The sequence below is a fragment of the Bufo bufo genome, chromosome 1 (genome assembly GCF_905171765.1).
Source record: "Bufo bufo chromosome 1, aBufBuf1.1, whole genome shotgun sequence".
In the NCBI taxonomy this organism is placed as follows: Eukaryota; Metazoa; Chordata; class Amphibia; order Anura; family Bufonidae; genus Bufo; species Bufo bufo.
Window position 1 is genome coordinate 607,127,683 of NC_053389.1, and position 18,513 is coordinate 607,146,195.

Below are 18,513 nucleotides of genomic sequence, written 5' to 3' on the forward strand. Positions count from 1 at the left end.
TCACATAGTTTATACAAGTGAAAGGTCCTCTTTAAAGAAAAATGGAGATGAAATTTCTAAATTTCACTTTTTTGGCAAATTTTCCATTTTGATCCATAATTTTCTGTAACACATCCATCAAGGGTTAACAGCCAAACAAAGTTCAATATCTACTACTCTGATTCTGCAGTTTACAGAAACACCCCATATGTGGTGGTAAAATGCTGTAAGGGCACACGGCAGGCCACAGAAGAAAAGGAGCGCCATATGGTTTTTGGAAGGCAGATTTTGCTGGACTGTTTTTTAAAGACTGTCACATTTGAAGCCCCCCTGATGCACCCCTACAGTAGAAACTCCCCAAAAGTGACCCCATTTTGGAAACTACGGGATAAGGTGACAGTTTTATTGGTATTATTTTGGGGTACATATGATTTATGATCGCTCTATATTACGTTTTTTGTGAGGCAAGATAACCAAAAAATGGCTGTTCTGGCACAGTTTTCATTTTCTGTTTTTTACAATGTTCATCTGACAGGTTACATCATGTTCATAGAGCGGGTTGTTACGAACACCATAATATCAAATATGTCTACTTTCTTTGTTTGTTTCAGTTTTACATAATAAAGCATGTCTGAAAAACAATTATGTTTTTGTGGCTCCATTTTCTGAACGCCATATATTTTTATTTTTCTGCCGATAGTCTTGTGTAGGGGCTCGTTTTTTGCAGGAAGAGTTGACTTCTATTGGTACCATTTTTGGGTACATATGATTTTTTTGATCATTCAATATTACATTTTATAGGGCAAGGTGACCAAAAAACTGGTTGTTTTGGTAGAGTTTTTATTTAGTTATTTTACAGCGTTCACCTGTGGGGGTAGGTCATTTGATATTTTTATAGAGCAGATCATTACAGAGGTGGAAATACCTAATATGTATACTTATTCTTATTTAAGTTTTACACAATAAAAGCATTTTTGAAACAAAATAATGTTTAAGGCTACGTCTACACGACGACATTTGTCGTGCGACATTTTGTTGCACTAATGTCGCGCGACAATTTTTATAATGGCAGTCTATGGTGTCGCACTGCAACATGCTGCGACTGCAATGCAACAGTCGCAGAAAATCCAGTCGAGATGGATTTTTCTGCGACTGTTGCGTCTTAGTATGTTGCATGTTGCAGTGCGACACCATAGACTGCCATTATAAAAATTGTTGCGCGACAAAATGTTGCAGTGCAGTTGTGCCCTGTCGCGCGACAAATGTCGTCGTGTAGACGTAGCCTTAGGGTCTTTAAAGTCAGAGCCATAGTTTTTTTTTTTCTATTATTTGGCCGATTGTCTTATGTAGCGTCTCTTTTTTTGCAGGATGAGGTGACGGTTTGATTAGTACTATTTTGGGGTGCATATGACATTTTGATCGCTTGGTGTTGAACTTTTTGTGATGTAAGGTGAAAAAACGAGATTTTTGTATAACTTACCAGTAAAATCTCTTTCTCGCTCTTTCCTTGGGGGACACAGAAGACCTTGGGTATAGCTCATCTCCATAGGAGGCGTGACACTAAGTGAAAGCTGTTAAGCCCCTCCTCCACAGCTATACCCTCAGCCTGGAGAGAGAGAGACTGCCAGTTGCGTGTCCAAGCAGTGAGAAAAGGCAAAGTCCAACAAGGAACCAACAAGCCAACTACCCAACGGGTAACACAAACTCGGAAACCGTGTAGAGAAAAACAATGAATGGGTGGGTGCTGTGTCCCCCAAGGAAAGAGCGAGAAAGAGATTTTACTGGTAAGTTCTACAAAAATCTCGTTTTCTCGCCCAGTTTCCTTGGGGGACACAGAAGACCTTGGGACGTTCAAAAGCAGTCCAAAAGGGGAGGGACCACAGCTCCAAGGCGAAGCACCCGAAGGCATCAAGGAACCGCCGCCTGCAGACCCAGGCGGACCAAGGCAGCATACGCCGAAGCCAGAGTATGCACCCTGTAGAACTCTGTAAAGCGTGCAAGGAAGACCTGTGGCCGCCTTGCTCAAATGCATGGCCGAAGCCCAATGCCTCCAGCCCAGGAGGCACCGACCGCTCTGGTGAAATGAACGGTGACAGCAAAGGCAGAATCCTGCCCTCGGTGCGGTAACCTCAGCAATAGCCAATCTGATAAAGCGGAGGAAAACCACCCTAGAGTCCGTCAACTCTAAGCGCGGACCTCCAGGAAACCCAAGAGACCGAACGTCGACAAGAGTCGGAGATCTCCAAGTAAAACCGGCAAGGCCCAAACAACGTCCAAATTGGTGAAGTGTTGAAGCGAAAGGCAACACCACCTTCAGAAGGAAGGAACGGGATGTAGAAACAGCCCTGTCCTGGGAAAAGACAGAAGGCTCAGAACAAAAAGGGGCCATTCAGGCACCCGTCAGAGACACGACTGATACGGAAACACAACCGTACAGGACAGGCGGGGTAGAGAGAACTTCTGTAACGGCTCCAAGGAAAAGATTGGAGCGCCGAGAGCTCAGTATGTAGTTCCCAGGGCGGTACCGAAGGACAGTACAGAGGAACCCAAGAGCCATTTCGAGTAAGAAGGTCTTGACAGGCCCAGAGGGCCGGGGAACGCTGGAAGAGGAAGAACAGCGCTGACACTTGACACCTCAAGTAAAGGAATCCCAGTCCCAGGTCCAGGCCGGACTGGAAAAAAGACAGAACCATGGGGAGAGAAAAAGTCAGAATGGGAAATGCACAGCTTCCCACAGAACCCCAGACAAAAAAACCATAAGTCTTACGACAGATCCTGGACGAAAATACAGCCAGGAGCGGACAATAGCGAACCCGCTGGAGTCGCCTGGCAAGCCGGCGAAAACCCAATGTGATCAGGCGCAGACCAGTAACATGGGCAGAAGTCGACAAAACTGGTCCCGTCGGCCCCCGAGCAACGTTGTCCCGTATCCACCCGAGTGGGGGAGCAGAAGGACAGACGGAACGGAACCAAAGGGTCCGCCCAGTATCCGCCAGATGCCAGGACAAGACAGGCTAAAGTCCATGCTGATGTAGCCATGTTCTACAGTCCCGGTGTGGGAGATCAAAGGACAATCTGGACCGAAAGGTAGTCCCCCCAAGTTACCGAGAAGGTAAGTCTACAGCAGGACCATTGTCTTAGAATGGACCACGCAATCTGCACTCAGCCGGAGGACAGAACGCGGTAGACTCGGTAAATAGGCACAGCTAATACAGCCAGTGTGAACAAGGGAGACAGTACGAGGCCAAAAGGAACACCGGAACCATCCACATGAACAACCATGCTCTCCCCAGAGGGGAGGACAGTGAAGGAACAGCCTCTGAAGTCTGGCGGGACAGAAGCCACATCGGAGTGATCTGTACCGAGCGGGAGCCAAACAGAGCCAGCGAGATAAGGTAGTCGAGACAGAGGCCGGCATAACACCCTCCAACCGAACGGAGGAGTGGGCAACAGGGAAGCCATAGGACAGCTCAAAAGCAGAACCCTGCTACACTGTGAGATGCCCGGTTCACCGCCTCGCAGAAGGCGAATACCCTGAAGAACCCAAGGTGGAGGTCCTCCGACCTGGGTAATCGAGCACCCAAGAGAATTTGGGTGACCTTCCCGAGAAAAGCAGCCCGCACCTGGTAGCAGATCAGACTGAAGCGTAGAGGCGCCAAGAGGAAGGACTCATACCACACTACATCCGAAGAGGAGGAAATTTGAGCAGGCAAGGGAACCGCAGTCCTGCCAGAGCCAACGAAGAATTCGAGGGGCGCTCCAGACAACAGCACTCTCGACCATGTGACCACTAGCGCAGGGAAGCAATACCGCGGAAGGACGAATGGGCACGCATCTAGGAACCACGAACACTCCCTGGGATGAAGGGCCAACTAAATGAAGGAGTACCACCCAGCTCCGTGCAGCATAGAGCAAGTAGAGCCCGTCCGGGTCAGGTGGACAGAATGAACTCCTTAGAGACGAGTGCAAGGCTTGCGGCAAGCATCGTATCCCAAGAAAACAAAAGTATGCCGCAGGAAGCAGATGAGGCATACGTACGAGCAGCCCGTAAGCAGTGAGAAGGCCAACCCACCTACAGGAGGAGAAGGCATACACGGCCCAAACAACGCACAAGAACGTCCGCTCACTGCAAAAAGGTTAATTCAGCGAAAAAGAGGGCTCGCCACAGAGTGCCACAGCATGTACGTAATTGCAAAGTGCAACCTGCAAGGGAGTTATGCACAAGCCTAGTATAGCATGCGATGGAACGCAAGCAGTCCGCCCCGAAAGGGGGGAAATTGTATCTGGCAAACTGCAGTCGGCAAGAGTGCAAAGGCCGGTCCCAAAAGGGAGTGATGCCTAAGGCCGTACCTACTTCAGAGAAGCAGGACATACCCTATAATCCAGCAGGAACGCAGGAGGTCCACCTAGTGAAAGGGGAACATGCACAGGGTTATCCTAGCATTAAGTGAGTGTGCAATAATACACCCAACACTGACTTAGCGAGAGTGCAACTACTCTGCCAATGAAGGGGGACATGTACAAGTCCAGCACAGCCATACAAGGACAGCCGTGAATCTCATGAGCGTGCCAAATTCTGCCCATGGACTGTGGGGTGGTCACGCACAAGGCCAGCACCGTATCCAATGGGAGTGCAAGCGTTCCACCCATGTTAGAGGGCCATGCTCATGGCCAGCAAGGTATCCGGTGAGAGTGTAGCATGCCGCCCAGAAAAAAAGGGGGGGTAATGCACATGGCCAGCATCTCATCCAGGGAGAGTGCGTGCACCCGCCATGTATGGGAGTCATACACATGGCCAGCAACGTACTGGTGAGAGACAAACACTGTCAGTGAGAATGTGTGTATGTCACCTGAGGAAGGAAGGCATGCCCATGGCAGGCAGCGAATCCAGCGAGAGTGCGTACACCGCCCACGGAAGAGGGGTCATGCATATGGCCGACAGCGGATCCAGCGAGAGTGCAAGCACCCCGCCATGTATGGGGTACATGCACATGGCCAGTAACGTACCTGCGAGAAAACAACCACAGACAGAGGGATGTATGTATGCTGCCTGAGTCATGCCTATGGCTGGCAGCGAAACCAGTGAGAGTGCAGCATAGTAACATAGTACATAAGTACATCATAGCCCATCAGAGAGAGTGCAGCGTTCCGCCTATGGAAGGGGGTCGTGCACATAGCCAGTACCGTATCCGGTGAGAGTGCAGTATTCCGCCTAAAAAGGGGGGTCATGCACATGATCGGCAACTAATCCAGTGAGAGCGCTGCGTTCCGCCCATGGAAGGGGGTCACGCGCATGGCCGACAGCGAATCCAGTGAGAGCGCTGCGTTCCGCCCATGGAAGGGGGTCACGCACATGGCCGGCAGTGAATCCAGCGAGAGTGCAGCGTTCCGCCTAGAGAAGGGGGTCGTGCACATGGCCGGCAGCAAATCCATAGAGAGTGCAGCATTCCGCCTATGGAAGGGGGTCGTGCACATGGCCAGCACCGTATCCGGTGAAGGTGCTGTATTCCGCCTAAAAGGGGGTCATGCACATGGCCAGCCGGCAGCCAGGGAGAGTGCAGTATCCCGCCTAGGAGGGGGGGGGATGCACATGGCAGGCACCATAACTGGAGAGATGATGAATGCTGCCTACGGAAGGGCCGCATGCACTTGGCCAGCGCCGTATCCTGGAAGAGGGCAGGAAAACCGCCTAAAAGGGGAAATGCCTTAGCAGCGACGCAGGTTGGGAGCGCAACACTATGCCGCCTGTGGAAAGAGGGCATGCAGACATGCAGAACTACTGATGAGGCTGCAGCGTCCTGCGCAGTCCAAAAGAAATCTGTTATTATTATTATTATATATATATATATATATATATATATATATATATATATATATATGTATATGTATTTATTATTATTTCTTTTTTATTTTTTTTATTAAAAACACAGCCTCTCTGAGGCTAAAGGGGGCCACCATATAGGGGCACAGATAGTCAGGAAAAAGGAAAAAGGGGGGCCAGCCATACAGGCCCATTGGGATCCGGCCTGTACCCAAAGGGTCAACATGGATCCGGCCTGGAGGGCGGCGCTGCGATCCCCTGGGGGCGGAGGAACCTCCCGGCGGGAAAAATTCGCGCCTGGAGAAGTTCCCGCCCCCTCCACCAGAGGCCGGAATTTTGCGGCCTAGTAGGCCGTGAAGCCGGGGTCTAAATTTGCGGCGCCCGGTATGTACTGCCGGGACCTGAGGCGGAGTGGCGCATCAAACCGGCCGCGGGTGCCCACCCCGCGGGCCGGTCGGAATTGCGGCCCAGCAGGCCGCGAAGCCTGGGCCAAAATTTGCGGAGCCCCACCGACCGGCACCGACGGTCGGCCGGGGCCTGCTGGGCCTAGAAGTCAAGCCCAAAGCCGGCCGCGGGAGCCCACCCCGCCGGCCGGAAGAGTCAGGGGCCCAGAATGGCGGCTTGCCGGCCGCGGGAGCCCACCCCGCCGGCCGGAAGAGTCAGGGGCCCAGAATGGCGGCTTGCCGGCCGCGGGAGCCCACCCCGCCGGCCGGAAGAGTCAGGGGCTCGGAATGGCGGCTTGACGGCCGCGGGAGCCCACCCCGCCGGCCGGAAAAGTCAGGGACCCGGAATGGCGGCCTAGCAGGCCGCGGAGCCTGGGCTAAGATTTTTGCGGCGCCCGGCCGCACCGGAATACCAATGTCGGCCGGAGGCGAGGCCTTACTCCACAGCCGTCAGGAGCCTCAGGCCTGGAGCAACACTCCGGTAGGAGATGTAGGGGGGGACCCAGAGACCGGGTGCCTGTGCTGATAGAGAAATAAACTATGTTGCCGCTTCTGTAGCTGGCTGTGGAGACAGCCACTGGCTGCATGTCTATGGGAGCCAGGCAGGGGGGGGGGGGTAAGGCAGAAGGAGATTGCCGCTCTGCGGCACCCCAGGGGCCAGCATAGATCCAGCAGGGGACTAGAGGCCCAATATGGGGGTCAGGCACGCAGGAGACCAGGGTGGGGGGGTGAGGGACGTAGGGCTGGAGAAGCCTCTCTCTTAACACAGCCGTCTTCACCCTCGGTCCATTCCAGCAGGGTCGCCCCTTCAGCTACTGGCACAGTAGTGGCAGGACGCTGGAAGAGGGACTTGGCGTGCGGGCGACCCTTGCGCTGGCGGGATGTAGGGGAGCTGGGCTGCCCTGATCCACCTTGTCTTCTGTGGGGGAGGCAGCAGTGCGGGTGACCGGCACTGGCGCAGCTCAACCCCGGGAGAACAGAGAGGTCTAGTGCGTCTCTGTTATCCCTGATGATCTGGAACAAAAAGAAAAGAAAAAAGTAAAAATCTAAAATTTAAACAAGGAGAAACCAGCCCTGCAGAGCAGGGAGTGTCTTGCCTCCTTGGACACTAAGCAAAAAACTGGCAGTCTCTCTCTCCAGGCTGAGGGTATAGCTGTGGAGGAGGGGCTTAACAGTCTTCACTTAGTGTCACGCCTCCTATGGAGATGAGCTATACCCAAGGTCTTCTGTGTCCCCCAAGGAAACTGGGCGAGAAACATTTATTTATTTTTTTTCCACAGTTTCTATTTTATTTGTTTTACGATGTTCACCTTAGGGGTTAGGTCATGTGATATTTTTTATATAGAGCTGGTTGTTACAGATGCGGCAATACCTAATATGTATACTTTTTTTAAATTTAAGTTTCACACAATAAAAGCTTTTTTAAAACAAAATGAGATCCCGGTGACCGCAGCGCCGCAAACACCATCTATGCCGAAGTCAGCACTGACTGTGGTATAGAAGGGGTTTAATCCACCGGCATCGGCTTTTACAGGGATGTCGGCAGATACAGCAGGGCCCAGCCATCAGTGACCATTACATTATATGCCATGAAGGGGTTAAAGAGGACCTGTCAACACGAAATGTAGTGCAATCTGCAGACTGCATGTTATAATATGCCAGAAGCTGAGCAGAGTGATATATTTTGTGGAAAAAGATGAAACACTTGAAACTTATACATTTATATCTCTGCCATTTCTGATTTCATTGTACACGGTGGAGGTGTTATTAGTGACTAACAGCTATCTCGGTATATACAGTTGTACAGAGAATGCTATCAATCACTGATAACACCTCCCCTATGTACAGCTATCTGTGACTGTATACACACTTACAGAGAGAATGCTATCAATCACTACTGATAACACCTCCCCTGTGTACAGCTATCAGTGATAGCATTCTATGTGTAAGTGTATATACAGAGATAGCTGTTAGTCACAGATAGCTGTACATAGGGGAGGTGTTATCTGTGACTGTATACACACTTACACAGAAAATGCTATCGATCACTGATAAGACCTCCCCTGTGTACAGATATCAGTAACTGACATCTATTTCGCCGATCAAAGACTTTACCACTTTTAAGTGTGTGCTGTATAAATAGTAGGCACCCTTTGTCTACGCTACCCACTCAGCTAACACATCTTGTTATGGCATGCTATCGAAGCGGCGTGTCCATTGGCAAACACACGTGGACGCCACAAGCGGCTCCTGTATGGTGTGATCTTTTATACCCCATTAGAGGTTGACATTTATCTTAAAACAATATCTCCATCCTTTTATCTAGGGCGAACGGCCTCTTTTTGGGTAGGACACATTTGGTTGCCTGGCTACTTTGGTTGTGAATTTGAGGAACACAGCCGGTTAATTGGATTCTATCAGATTGCGGATCTATCCGGCTGCTATTGTATAGAGGAACTCTAGTTCCCTTCGGTCACTCAGTGAGAACATAGTGATAGATGTTATGGTAGTGTGGTCCTTATAGGATAGAAATTGGATATCTAACTCACGATGAAGCTTGTTGATCTTGCCCATAAGAAATAATCTTGACCCATACAGTACCACCATAATTATCAATAATCTGGTGAAAGAAGCAGCTTTGAAATATTTGTATGGGGCATAACTTTCTTTTGGAGACTACAAAATTGATAACACCTGCAGCAAATTACCTCCTTCATTCTATGCGGCCTAATACTCTATGTGCCTCCGTATTTGTGAAAAATAAACTTTTATTTTATGCAAATGAGCCTCTAATTCTCCTTCCTCTGGCTGCGCCCTCATCATGTTGATTGACAGGGCCAGGCAGTGTTCATGTCATCCTGCCTGGCCCTGTCAATTAACATGATGGGCGCATGGCCAGAAGAGGAAGAACGGAGTCTCAGGGAGTAGTGGCCACGCCTCCTTTGCCCCTAGAGGCTCATTTGCATAATATAAAAGTTCATTTTTCACAAAAACAGAGGCACATAGGAGGAAGGAACAAAGACTGTTAGCTTCAGCTAACATTAGCCTGTTTAAAGTCAGACAGGGAAAAGATGCAAATGAGCTATGAACAAGCTCTGCCTCTAATGCAACCAGATGTAAGGCAGCTATCCTATAAGTCAATGTTCAGCTCTTAAGACATAACTTTGATATTAAATAAGCCAGCACCTCAGCTGCAGACAGCTGTTTCGGGGTGATTGCCCCTCATCAGTGCAGAGCAGAGAGTACTGGCTTAAGGAGATTTAGTTCCCCCCTTACCTGGACACAGGCCTCTCACCTAGTTAAGCCAGCACTCTCTGCTCTGCACTGTTGAGGGGCAATCACCCCGAAACAGCTGTCTGCAGATGAGGTGCTGGCTTATTTAATATCCAAGTTATGTCTCAAGGCTTGAGCTTGTTAAGAGCTCATTTGCATCCCTTCCCTCCCAGAATTCCAGAGGAGCATGTATGGCCTATAAGTTTCCTCACACTGATTAAGGTGTAAAGCCAGACAGTTTACTAACGATGTTCCTTATCACAGAAGCCCTTTGATGTGCAAAGAATATCCTCTAAATGAAGACATTTTATTGGATGGCCCATATTTTGCCCAATGGAGCTACTTTAAGAAGAGCAGTATGTATAACAAAAAAAGGGGGAGATCTATTTTTTATTTGATTGACTATTATGTTTGTCAGTTTGCTAGTTATTTATGGTGATCTCTATATTTTTTTCTAAAAACGTCTTTTTGTTGGATTTTTTTGAAATATGTGATACAAGTTTAACATTTGACAGTCAGGCACATATGACCGTGCACGAGACATGTGGAAATATAATCTCCATAAAAAGTAAAATGAGATTTTGTGAAACTCGCCTGTAAAATCTTTCTCGCAGGGTTCATTGGGGGACACAGGACCGTGGGTATAGCTTGCTGCTGCCACTAGGAGGCGACACTAGGCTGAAAAAAGACTTGCAGGCTATACCCCATCCAGCCTGGAGAGAGCATGTCAGTTTGTGCACAAGCAGTAGGAGCAATAGAAAACACGTGCCCAATAAAGGAGAAAGCAACAATATAAATACTGGGTGGGTGCTGTGTCCCCCAATGAACCCCGCGAGAAGGATTTTACAGGCGAGTTTCACAAAATCTCGTTTTCTCGCTGGTATCATTGGGGGACACAGGACCGTGGGACGTCCTAAAGCAGTCCACGGCGAGGGAAAAAAAAAATCCACTCCCATGGAATAGCACTCACGAGAATACTAAATGGACTGCAGCCTGCGAGACCTGGAGCAGCCCTGGCGATGCCTAGGAAGCACCTGGCAAAAAAAGCCAGTGAACGTGCGCCAGGAAGACCAAGGTGCCGCTGTATACAACCGCAAAGCTGGTGCAGGGTGAAACATGTATCTCCCAAAGAGCTGACCGCTGGTAGATGTCCCGAACTCCGCTGGACGGTGTCTTGCCCCGGGAGCGGAATGCCTCAGCAGCCGCCAACGGATCCACCTGGAACACCCCTTGGAGACCATTGAGCCCATCCAAGGACCTCCAGGAATGACCAGGTAAAACTCTGCACGGCGGAAGAGCTAGTCTACTCACCTGCCTTCATCTGTGTTCTTCACCCTTCTGACATCTACCAGCAGAGCCACCTCTTCAGTCCCTGGCACAAGTGGGACCGGGTTGAAGGGCAGGAACAGGTGGCTCTATGGCTGGGGGGAGCAGGAAGGTCAAGCCCTCCTGGTCCACTTTGTCTTCTTGTGGGAGGCAGAGCAGTGGAATAAGCGTCACCGGTCAGCCTCCCCGGGGATGAAGAGCTCTTAGTAGCCCTGGACCCCCAACCTAAAAGGAAATAAAAATTAAAAAATAACAGCCACCCTGCAGAGCAGGGGGTCTGCCTCCTACGACAATAAGCTAAAAACTGACATGCTCTCTCCAGGCTGGAGGGGGTATAGCCTGCAAGGGAGGAGCTAAGTCTTTTTTCAGCCTAGTGTCGCCTCCTAGTGGCAGCAGCAAGCTATACCTACGGTCCTGTGTCCCCCAATGATACCAGCGAGAAATACAAACGTATTGAAAAAATGAAAACATTAAACATAATAAAATAAAAGAACAATATAAGTACAATCAGTATGTGTTTCATTCCAACGCTCTTATCCCCACCTCGCCCCTACAAAGAACCTGATTTAGTCCCCCAGGGTCTCCTTTACCCCTCCAAGAAATAAGTAACACTGATCCAAAGATGACCGTGTCTGTATACCCCAGTTCCCTGCCTAACCCGCTAGAGTCAGTCCTCCACCTTCCACTGACCTAAGGTATTCCTCAGGGTCTTGGTTATCAGCCTGGCAGTACCATTCCGTATATCTAAAAGCAGTCATCAGATCCTTTATTTCCGCCTCTGTGTAGTGTGATTCAATAAAGGTTTTCCACTTATGCGATCTACATATTTTTTATGATCCTCTGATGAACCAATAGTATTGGGGAAACGCATTGGGGTTTGGTGGTTTTTGTATATATGTTGTTATCATGGAACACATTTGCACTTATATATGTACTTGAGTAACAAGAAGTTTGAACCTTTTGGCTACTTTATATAGAATATGTCATGGTCCTGTTTATTTTTTTTATTAATAAAAATATATAATTTTTATATACTTCAGTGATTTAGGACTATGCTATGTGCGTGCAATATGAGTACGGATCTCAAAGCTCACCTTAGCCAGCGGTAGCTCTTCCTGTAATGTCTACAGGTGCCTCGATCTGGAAGAGGTTTCCCAGGTTGTATAGAAGGATCTCTCATTGTCTTCTTTCGGATAAAACCATCTTTGCTACCTGTAACAGACGTACATGGGAACTTACTGTACACTTACATGCCTACATCTAGCCCATTACTAAAAGTATGTAATCTATTAAAAATCCCCCAAATCTTATATAACAGTTTGTATCATACCAGAATCTTTGCCAAGGTAACGCTGAATCTTTTGGAATCTGGTGGCTTCACTGAAAATGCTGAGTTTGCTGTGGCATTGGACACAATTCAGCTCTTTAGTGATGCCATAAGAGAGACTCTGCATAAAAGAAATGACAGATACAAGCATAAGCTATCTGGTATTGTTACTATAAATGCATCTCATCTCCTAGTTGATGCTTCTCTTACCTTTATTGGTTCTTCATGAGAACAATTTAAGCAGTTGATCATGAATGTACACTCCAGCAATACCAGATCTCTGGCTGTGGCGCCTTGTATATCCACATAACCCAGCAGAGTTGAGTACTGGTGCAGGATACTAGGGAGGAAGGTGCCAGAGATACGACTGTTGCATTTTTCACACTGTGCTGAACATGGCTGCTTTCCTGTCATTGACAAGTCTGCTGTAACATTACACCTGAAGGAACAAAAGTAAAATCAACATATAGAAACTTTGTCAGTTATTTAAGACATTCAATGACGTACCCTCATTGAGTGTCTTAAATAAAAGTACAAGTTTCCTTTCAGTGGCCATTATATCAAATGCCCACTAGACATCTTTGTGATCTGTCTGCAGAGACTGCACTATGCCGTTGTATCAGCATGGTACATTATCTCAGATGGACATTTAAGACATCTTTGAATCCAAGCTAAACTGTAGAACATCTGCTTAAATTAAACTCTGGAACTCCCTTTCTCACCTGCCACACTGCAAGGACACTACAATGTGAAGTGGAGTCAAGGTGCCCACTCCAGCTCCCAATTTTAATCCCAAAAAGCGTATTTCTGTTCCTTTTCTTGGGCCTACTGCCGCTCCTCCTTCCACATTTCTCATCCCATCAATGGTGTCACCACCAGTGCCAGGCTCTAGGTCGTCATCATCTTCATCACAGCTTATCCAGCTATCAGAGTCATCATCTTCCAGATCTTCTTGGAGATTAGTTTCGTGTGGTCCCGTATCTTCAACATTTTCATCCTTGCTTGATTTAACTGCAACTGCTGCTTGCAACTGTTGGTATGGCACAAACTCTAAGCCAGCATTCTCTGCGTCAATGTCTCTTTTTAACTAGAGCATAGGCAAAATACAGAATTACTTCTAACATACAAAACGTTATAAATTCACATTTTATTTTACAATTCTAGGAAATGAAAGTGCTCTTACCAGGCGAGCTCCTTCTGTATATAAGCGCTCCAAGTTGCGATCTAACCAAAGTAGAAAAGGCCTAAACAAAAGCTCCACTTTTCCAACCAACTGATTGGTTGCATGCTTTGCGTCCAGCCATGCTTTGGAGGCGTCACACACGTGCCTGTAAAAGAGTAATACACTATAAGTTCACATCTGCAACCTGCAGTTTCCATTGGAGGTTACAGTTCAGTAAATAAAATTTACAGGCATTGATTGTCTTTATTTTTTTATTTCCTTGGTTGCAACTACTGCATGCAGAAAACTCTGTGTTTGCTTCTTACTTTTACACTGTGACCTGCTTATATATGTCTTGAGTGCCAATGTGTCATCTATTTTCATTCAAGTACATTCCTATTAAATACACTTAAAGTTATGTCCCGTTATTGAATAAGTGTAGCTTTACCTGCCCATAACAGAGGGTAAATCTTGATCTTCGGGAATCTGAATTGTGAAAACCTGAATAAATAAATAAAAAAATAGTACCTTTTACTGGAGGAGTAAAAAGCTTTCCCATAAACAGATTAAAGCTGAATTCAAGTTCTTTTTTTTCCAGTTTTGTATTATAACATATTTACAAGAGTTCTGTAGCCCCTAACTGCACAGAATGGTAGAACCCATGGATCAGTCCTGCGTAATGCTCTAAGGGTGCTTTCACACTTGCGTTAAACTTTTTCCGGTATTGAGTTCTGTCCTAGGGGCTCAATACCGGAAAAAAAAACTGAGTTTTATCCTAATGAATTCTGAATGGAGAGCAATCTGTTCAGTATGCATCAGGATGTCTTTAGTTCAGTCACTGGACGGTTTTTGGATGAAGAAAATACCGCAGCATGCTGCAGTATTTTCTCCGTCCAAAATTCCGGAACATTTGCCGGAATGCCGAATCCGGCATTATTTTACATTGAAATGGTTTTGCGGTCTGCGCATGTGCAGACCTCTAGAAATGTGAAAAAGATAAATACCGGATCTGTTTTTTCCGGATGACAACCGGAGAGACGGATCCGGTATTGCAATGCATTTGTGAGACGGATCCACATCCGGATCAGTCTACAAATGCTGTCCGTTTGCATACAGATTGCCAGCGACGGAACTGCCTGCCGGAATCCAACAACGCAAGTGTGAAAGTACCCTAACTGCACAGAATGGTAGAACCCATGGATCAGTCCTGTGTAATGCTCTAACTGAATGGGACACATCCATGGGATAACCTATAGGACCAATGTTGTAATAACCACAATGATAATCATTTTTCCAACATAGCTGTCTGTCTTTAGGTGTATAAAATACCCCTTCAAAAGGTTTTTTTTCTGGGACCAATATAGTGATCATCTATCCATAGGATAGGTCATCAACATGAGATCCCGGAGTGTATAAAACCCGGCACCCCCACCAATCAGCAGTTAGTAGCAGCTGCAGGTTCCAGAAGTAAAGAGTGCACAGAACACCATGGCTCCATACAGAGTGCAGTGCAGCCTTGGGTAAAGCAGCTTAAGCTCCTATTCAAGTGAATGGAAGCTGTGCTGCAGTACCCTAGAACGGCCACTATACTGCAGTGTTCTGCCTCCATATACTGTCTACTTCCTGAACCTGCGGCTGAAGCCAACAGCTGATTGGTGGGGTGACAGTTGTCAGACCCCCACCAATCTCATTAATAACCTATCCTATGAATAGCTCATCAATATGTTAGTCTCGGAAAACCTCCTTTTAAGACATAGATATACCAAATGAAACCTTTGAAGGCTATGGACACCTTTGGGGGAATTTTTTTTATTATTGCATTGTATTCATTTTGAGCTAAAAAAAAACATTTTTAATTGGTCTTCATTAACAGTTTTAAACCCCTTTCTCTTTACAGAATAGAGATTTTCTAGTAGCATACTCTGTGTTTTAACGGTGTTCCATCAGGCAGCTCTTTATCTTCGACCTTATAAACACTCATTATAGCTCAATTCTTATCTTACTGATAAGAATCTTACTGATAAGTGAACAGAGCTTAGCCCCGCCCACGCTAGTTGATACTAGTCGTGACGTCGGTGGGCCGGCGGTAAACAGTGAGAAGGCCGGGGCGCTGCTGGAGAGCCACTGCCTTCTCAAACAGCTGATCGCAGGGTGTCGGACCCCCGCCGATCAGAAGCTGATGATCTATAAGGATAGATCATCAGTTAAATGAAAGTGCAGAACCCCTTTAAATACGTGTTTTTGAGTTACCTGCAAGAAGAAAGGAGAAAGAAGGAAGAACCTCATTCCCAGGTTTAAAAAATATAAATCAAATACTATAATAAAAAAGGCCTAAAAATAAAGCTTCATGTATCTCCAAAAAGGCACAAAAATTATTTAATTAACAGGATGAAAAAAAATTGCATGTACTAAAATAGAGCACAAAAAGGGTGTCTGGTCATGAAGGTGGGCAAATGGTCCACTAATGAACTGGCTGAAGGAACAATAAACCTAATAAAAAACAATAAATATAATTGCCTACATTGCTTGTCAGTTCACAACATTCTCTACATTCTCCTGATACAAAATGTCTTGCAGAAATCATGCAGAGAACACAGGGGTTAATTTCATGCCGATCTATCTTCGGCTCGTGGTTAGATAATGGGACACGCTTAAGGCTACTTTCACACTAGCGTTTTGGCTTTCCGCTTGTGAGATCCGTTCAGGGCTCTCACAAGCGGTCCAAAACGGATCAGTTTTGCCCTAATGCATTCTGAATGGAAAAGGATCCGCTCAGAATGCATCACTTTGCCTCCGTTCAGTCACCATTCTGCTCTGGAGGCGGACACCAAAACGCTGCCTGCAGCGTTTTGCTGTCCGCCTGACGAAGCGGAGACAAACGGATCCATCCTGACACACAATGTAAGTCAATGGGCACAGATCCGTTTTCTCTGACAATAGAAAACGGATCCGTCCCCCATTGACTTTCAATGGTGGTGTTCAAGACGGATCAGTCATGGCTATGTAAGACATAATGCAACCGGATCTGTTCATGACAGAGGCATGCGATTGTATTATTGTAACGGAAGCGTTTTTTGCAGATCCATGACGGATCCGCAAAAAACGCTAATGTAAAGTAGCCAAACAAAGGGGCGGGGACCAGCTATCTTTTTGTCCTACTGCAGACAGGGCAGAGATGGTAAAGCTCCTCCTCCAGTCAGCTATCTTACAGCCAGACACAGGATGGGAACATGGCCGACTTCCTGGAACACAGAAGATTAGTTTATAAATTTCTGTTTTAGGTGTAAAATGGGCTAATAGGATCAAAGGAACGTAAATGGAGAGATAAAGGGAGGAAGACCTTGGACTTGTTAATTTTATGTGATTGGTGTTCCTTTACCAGCAATCCTATACAAAACCTCTGCTTGCATGTGCCCTTTAAATGTAGTTGGGTGGAATCTGTCCCATGTGCTTCCATTTCCCATGTAATGTTAGGACCAAACAATCAAGGCATCATATCAAAAACGTAGCATCTGAACATGCTGTTCATTATTACCATATTGTTCCTGTTTGTACAGTTAGAATATGGAGGCAGGGTACAGATACAAAGGGGGAGATTTATCAAACTGGTGTAAAGTAGAACTGGCTTAGTTGCCCATAGCAACCAATCAGATTCCACCTTTCATTTTTCACCGCTACTTGAAAGGAGGAATCTGATTGGTTGCTATGGGCAACTAAGCCCGTTCTACTTTACGCCAGTTTGATACCTCTCCCCATAACTGCATAAAGGACAATAACTAACTATGACAAATGTGAACATTTCCGATTGCTTACCAATATTGAGTGGGACAGAACAGAGAGTGTAGGTTTCAGAAGACAGGGGGAAATGAGAATGGGATATCAAATACAGCTATTTGCTGTCAATCAATGTGTTTTTATAATTCAACAAAGAGGGCTGCAGAGATGACGAAAATGCATCAAACGCCATCTGAAAGCTAAAAGATCTTACTAAATCCTCTCTGGGAGACATGTTGGGGAAGCTTTAATCTCCTGGACGTACTCTTGTAAGAACGCACGGAGGGGAGGGAAGTGGAATTAATCGCACTGAACAAAGTTGTTAATAGGATCCCAGTTCTCTGCTTGACGAAGATGAAAGAGCAACACGGACAATCATGATGCCTTCCCAAGATAGCAGAATTCATGGTTCCCCCTTCCCAAAAAAAAGTACAGAGCTTAACCCCTTACAAAACGAAATACATCTCCTACCCACAGCGGTAAAGCTTAAGGTCTGTAACAAGGAAAGGGTCACAGGTTCAGCATTAAAGCTCAATCTGCAGAAAGTCTTCTGTTCAATACCTGCAAGGGGTAGTCTTCTGGGAACTCCAGCAAAATCTCAATTTCCTTTAGGTCAAATGGCTGCGGAAGAAAGAAATAAATGCATTAGTTTATGATCCCAGTGATTAGTGAGGGGATGAAGGATCCAGATGACAGAAGTAGACATGATGTTTGGGTGAGGACTGGGTTTTCAACAGAGAAGAAAAACTCCAACCAGAAAAACTGAAGGAAGCTAGTACATTAAAGGGGTATGCCAGATTTATTTTAGGCTGGCAGCTCAGGGGTGTGTGTCCTTTCCTAGGGGGCATGCCCTTTCTGCTGCAGCTCTCTCTACCCATCACAGCCCAAGGGGTGTGTCCTTTCTGCTGGAGCTTTTTCCCTGTAACTGGCACAGCTTTTAACAGAGGATAGGGCTGGTGGCCATTGAAGATCTAAACGGAGTGCATGTGACCACCTCAGTAAGGCCCCTTTCACACAAGCGAGTATTCCACGCGGGTGTAATGCATGATGCGAACGCATTGCACCCACACTGAATCCGGACCCATTCATTTCAATGAACATGAGCGTTGGTTTTCACGCATCACTTGAGCGTTGCGTGAAAATCGCAGCATGTTCTGTATTCTGCGTTTTTCACGCAACGCTGGCCCCATAGAAGTGAATGGGGCTGCGTGAAAATCACATCGCATCCGGAAGCAAGTGAGGATGCAATGCATTTTTTTTTTCACTGATGGTTGCTAAGAGATGTTGTTTGTAAACCTTCAGTTTATCACGCGCGTGAAAAACGCATTAATGCGCATTGCAACAGTGCGGAAAAAGCTGAACATCCTAATGTGACCGCATATAAAACTGAATGAACTTGCTTGCGAAA

The 18,513-nt window shown here is 46.8% G+C and overlaps 1 protein-coding gene across 3 annotated transcripts in view; it reads right to left on the reverse strand.

Moving 5' to 3' along the window:
- The window catches only part of LOC120985594, a 47,077-nt gene that overhangs the window by 12,499 nt on the left and 16,065 nt on the right, over positions 1-18,513 (reverse strand). For all 3 annotated transcript variants that reach the window (XM_040413613.1, XM_040413612.1, XM_040413614.1), the window contains exons 3-9: positions 17,667-17,726; positions 13,780-13,832; positions 13,353-13,497; positions 12,892-13,256; positions 12,380-12,608; positions 12,173-12,290; positions 11,937-12,054 (exon numbers count right to left, since the gene is read on the reverse strand). In XM_040413613.1, the coding sequence (XP_040269547.1) occupies positions 11,937-12,054; positions 12,173-12,290; positions 12,380-12,608; positions 12,892-13,256; positions 13,353-13,497; positions 13,780-13,832; positions 17,667-17,726 (1,088 nt within the window). The remainder of the gene's footprint in view (positions 1-11,936; positions 12,055-12,172; positions 12,291-12,379; positions 12,609-12,891; positions 13,257-13,352; positions 13,498-13,779; positions 13,833-17,666; positions 17,727-18,513) is intronic.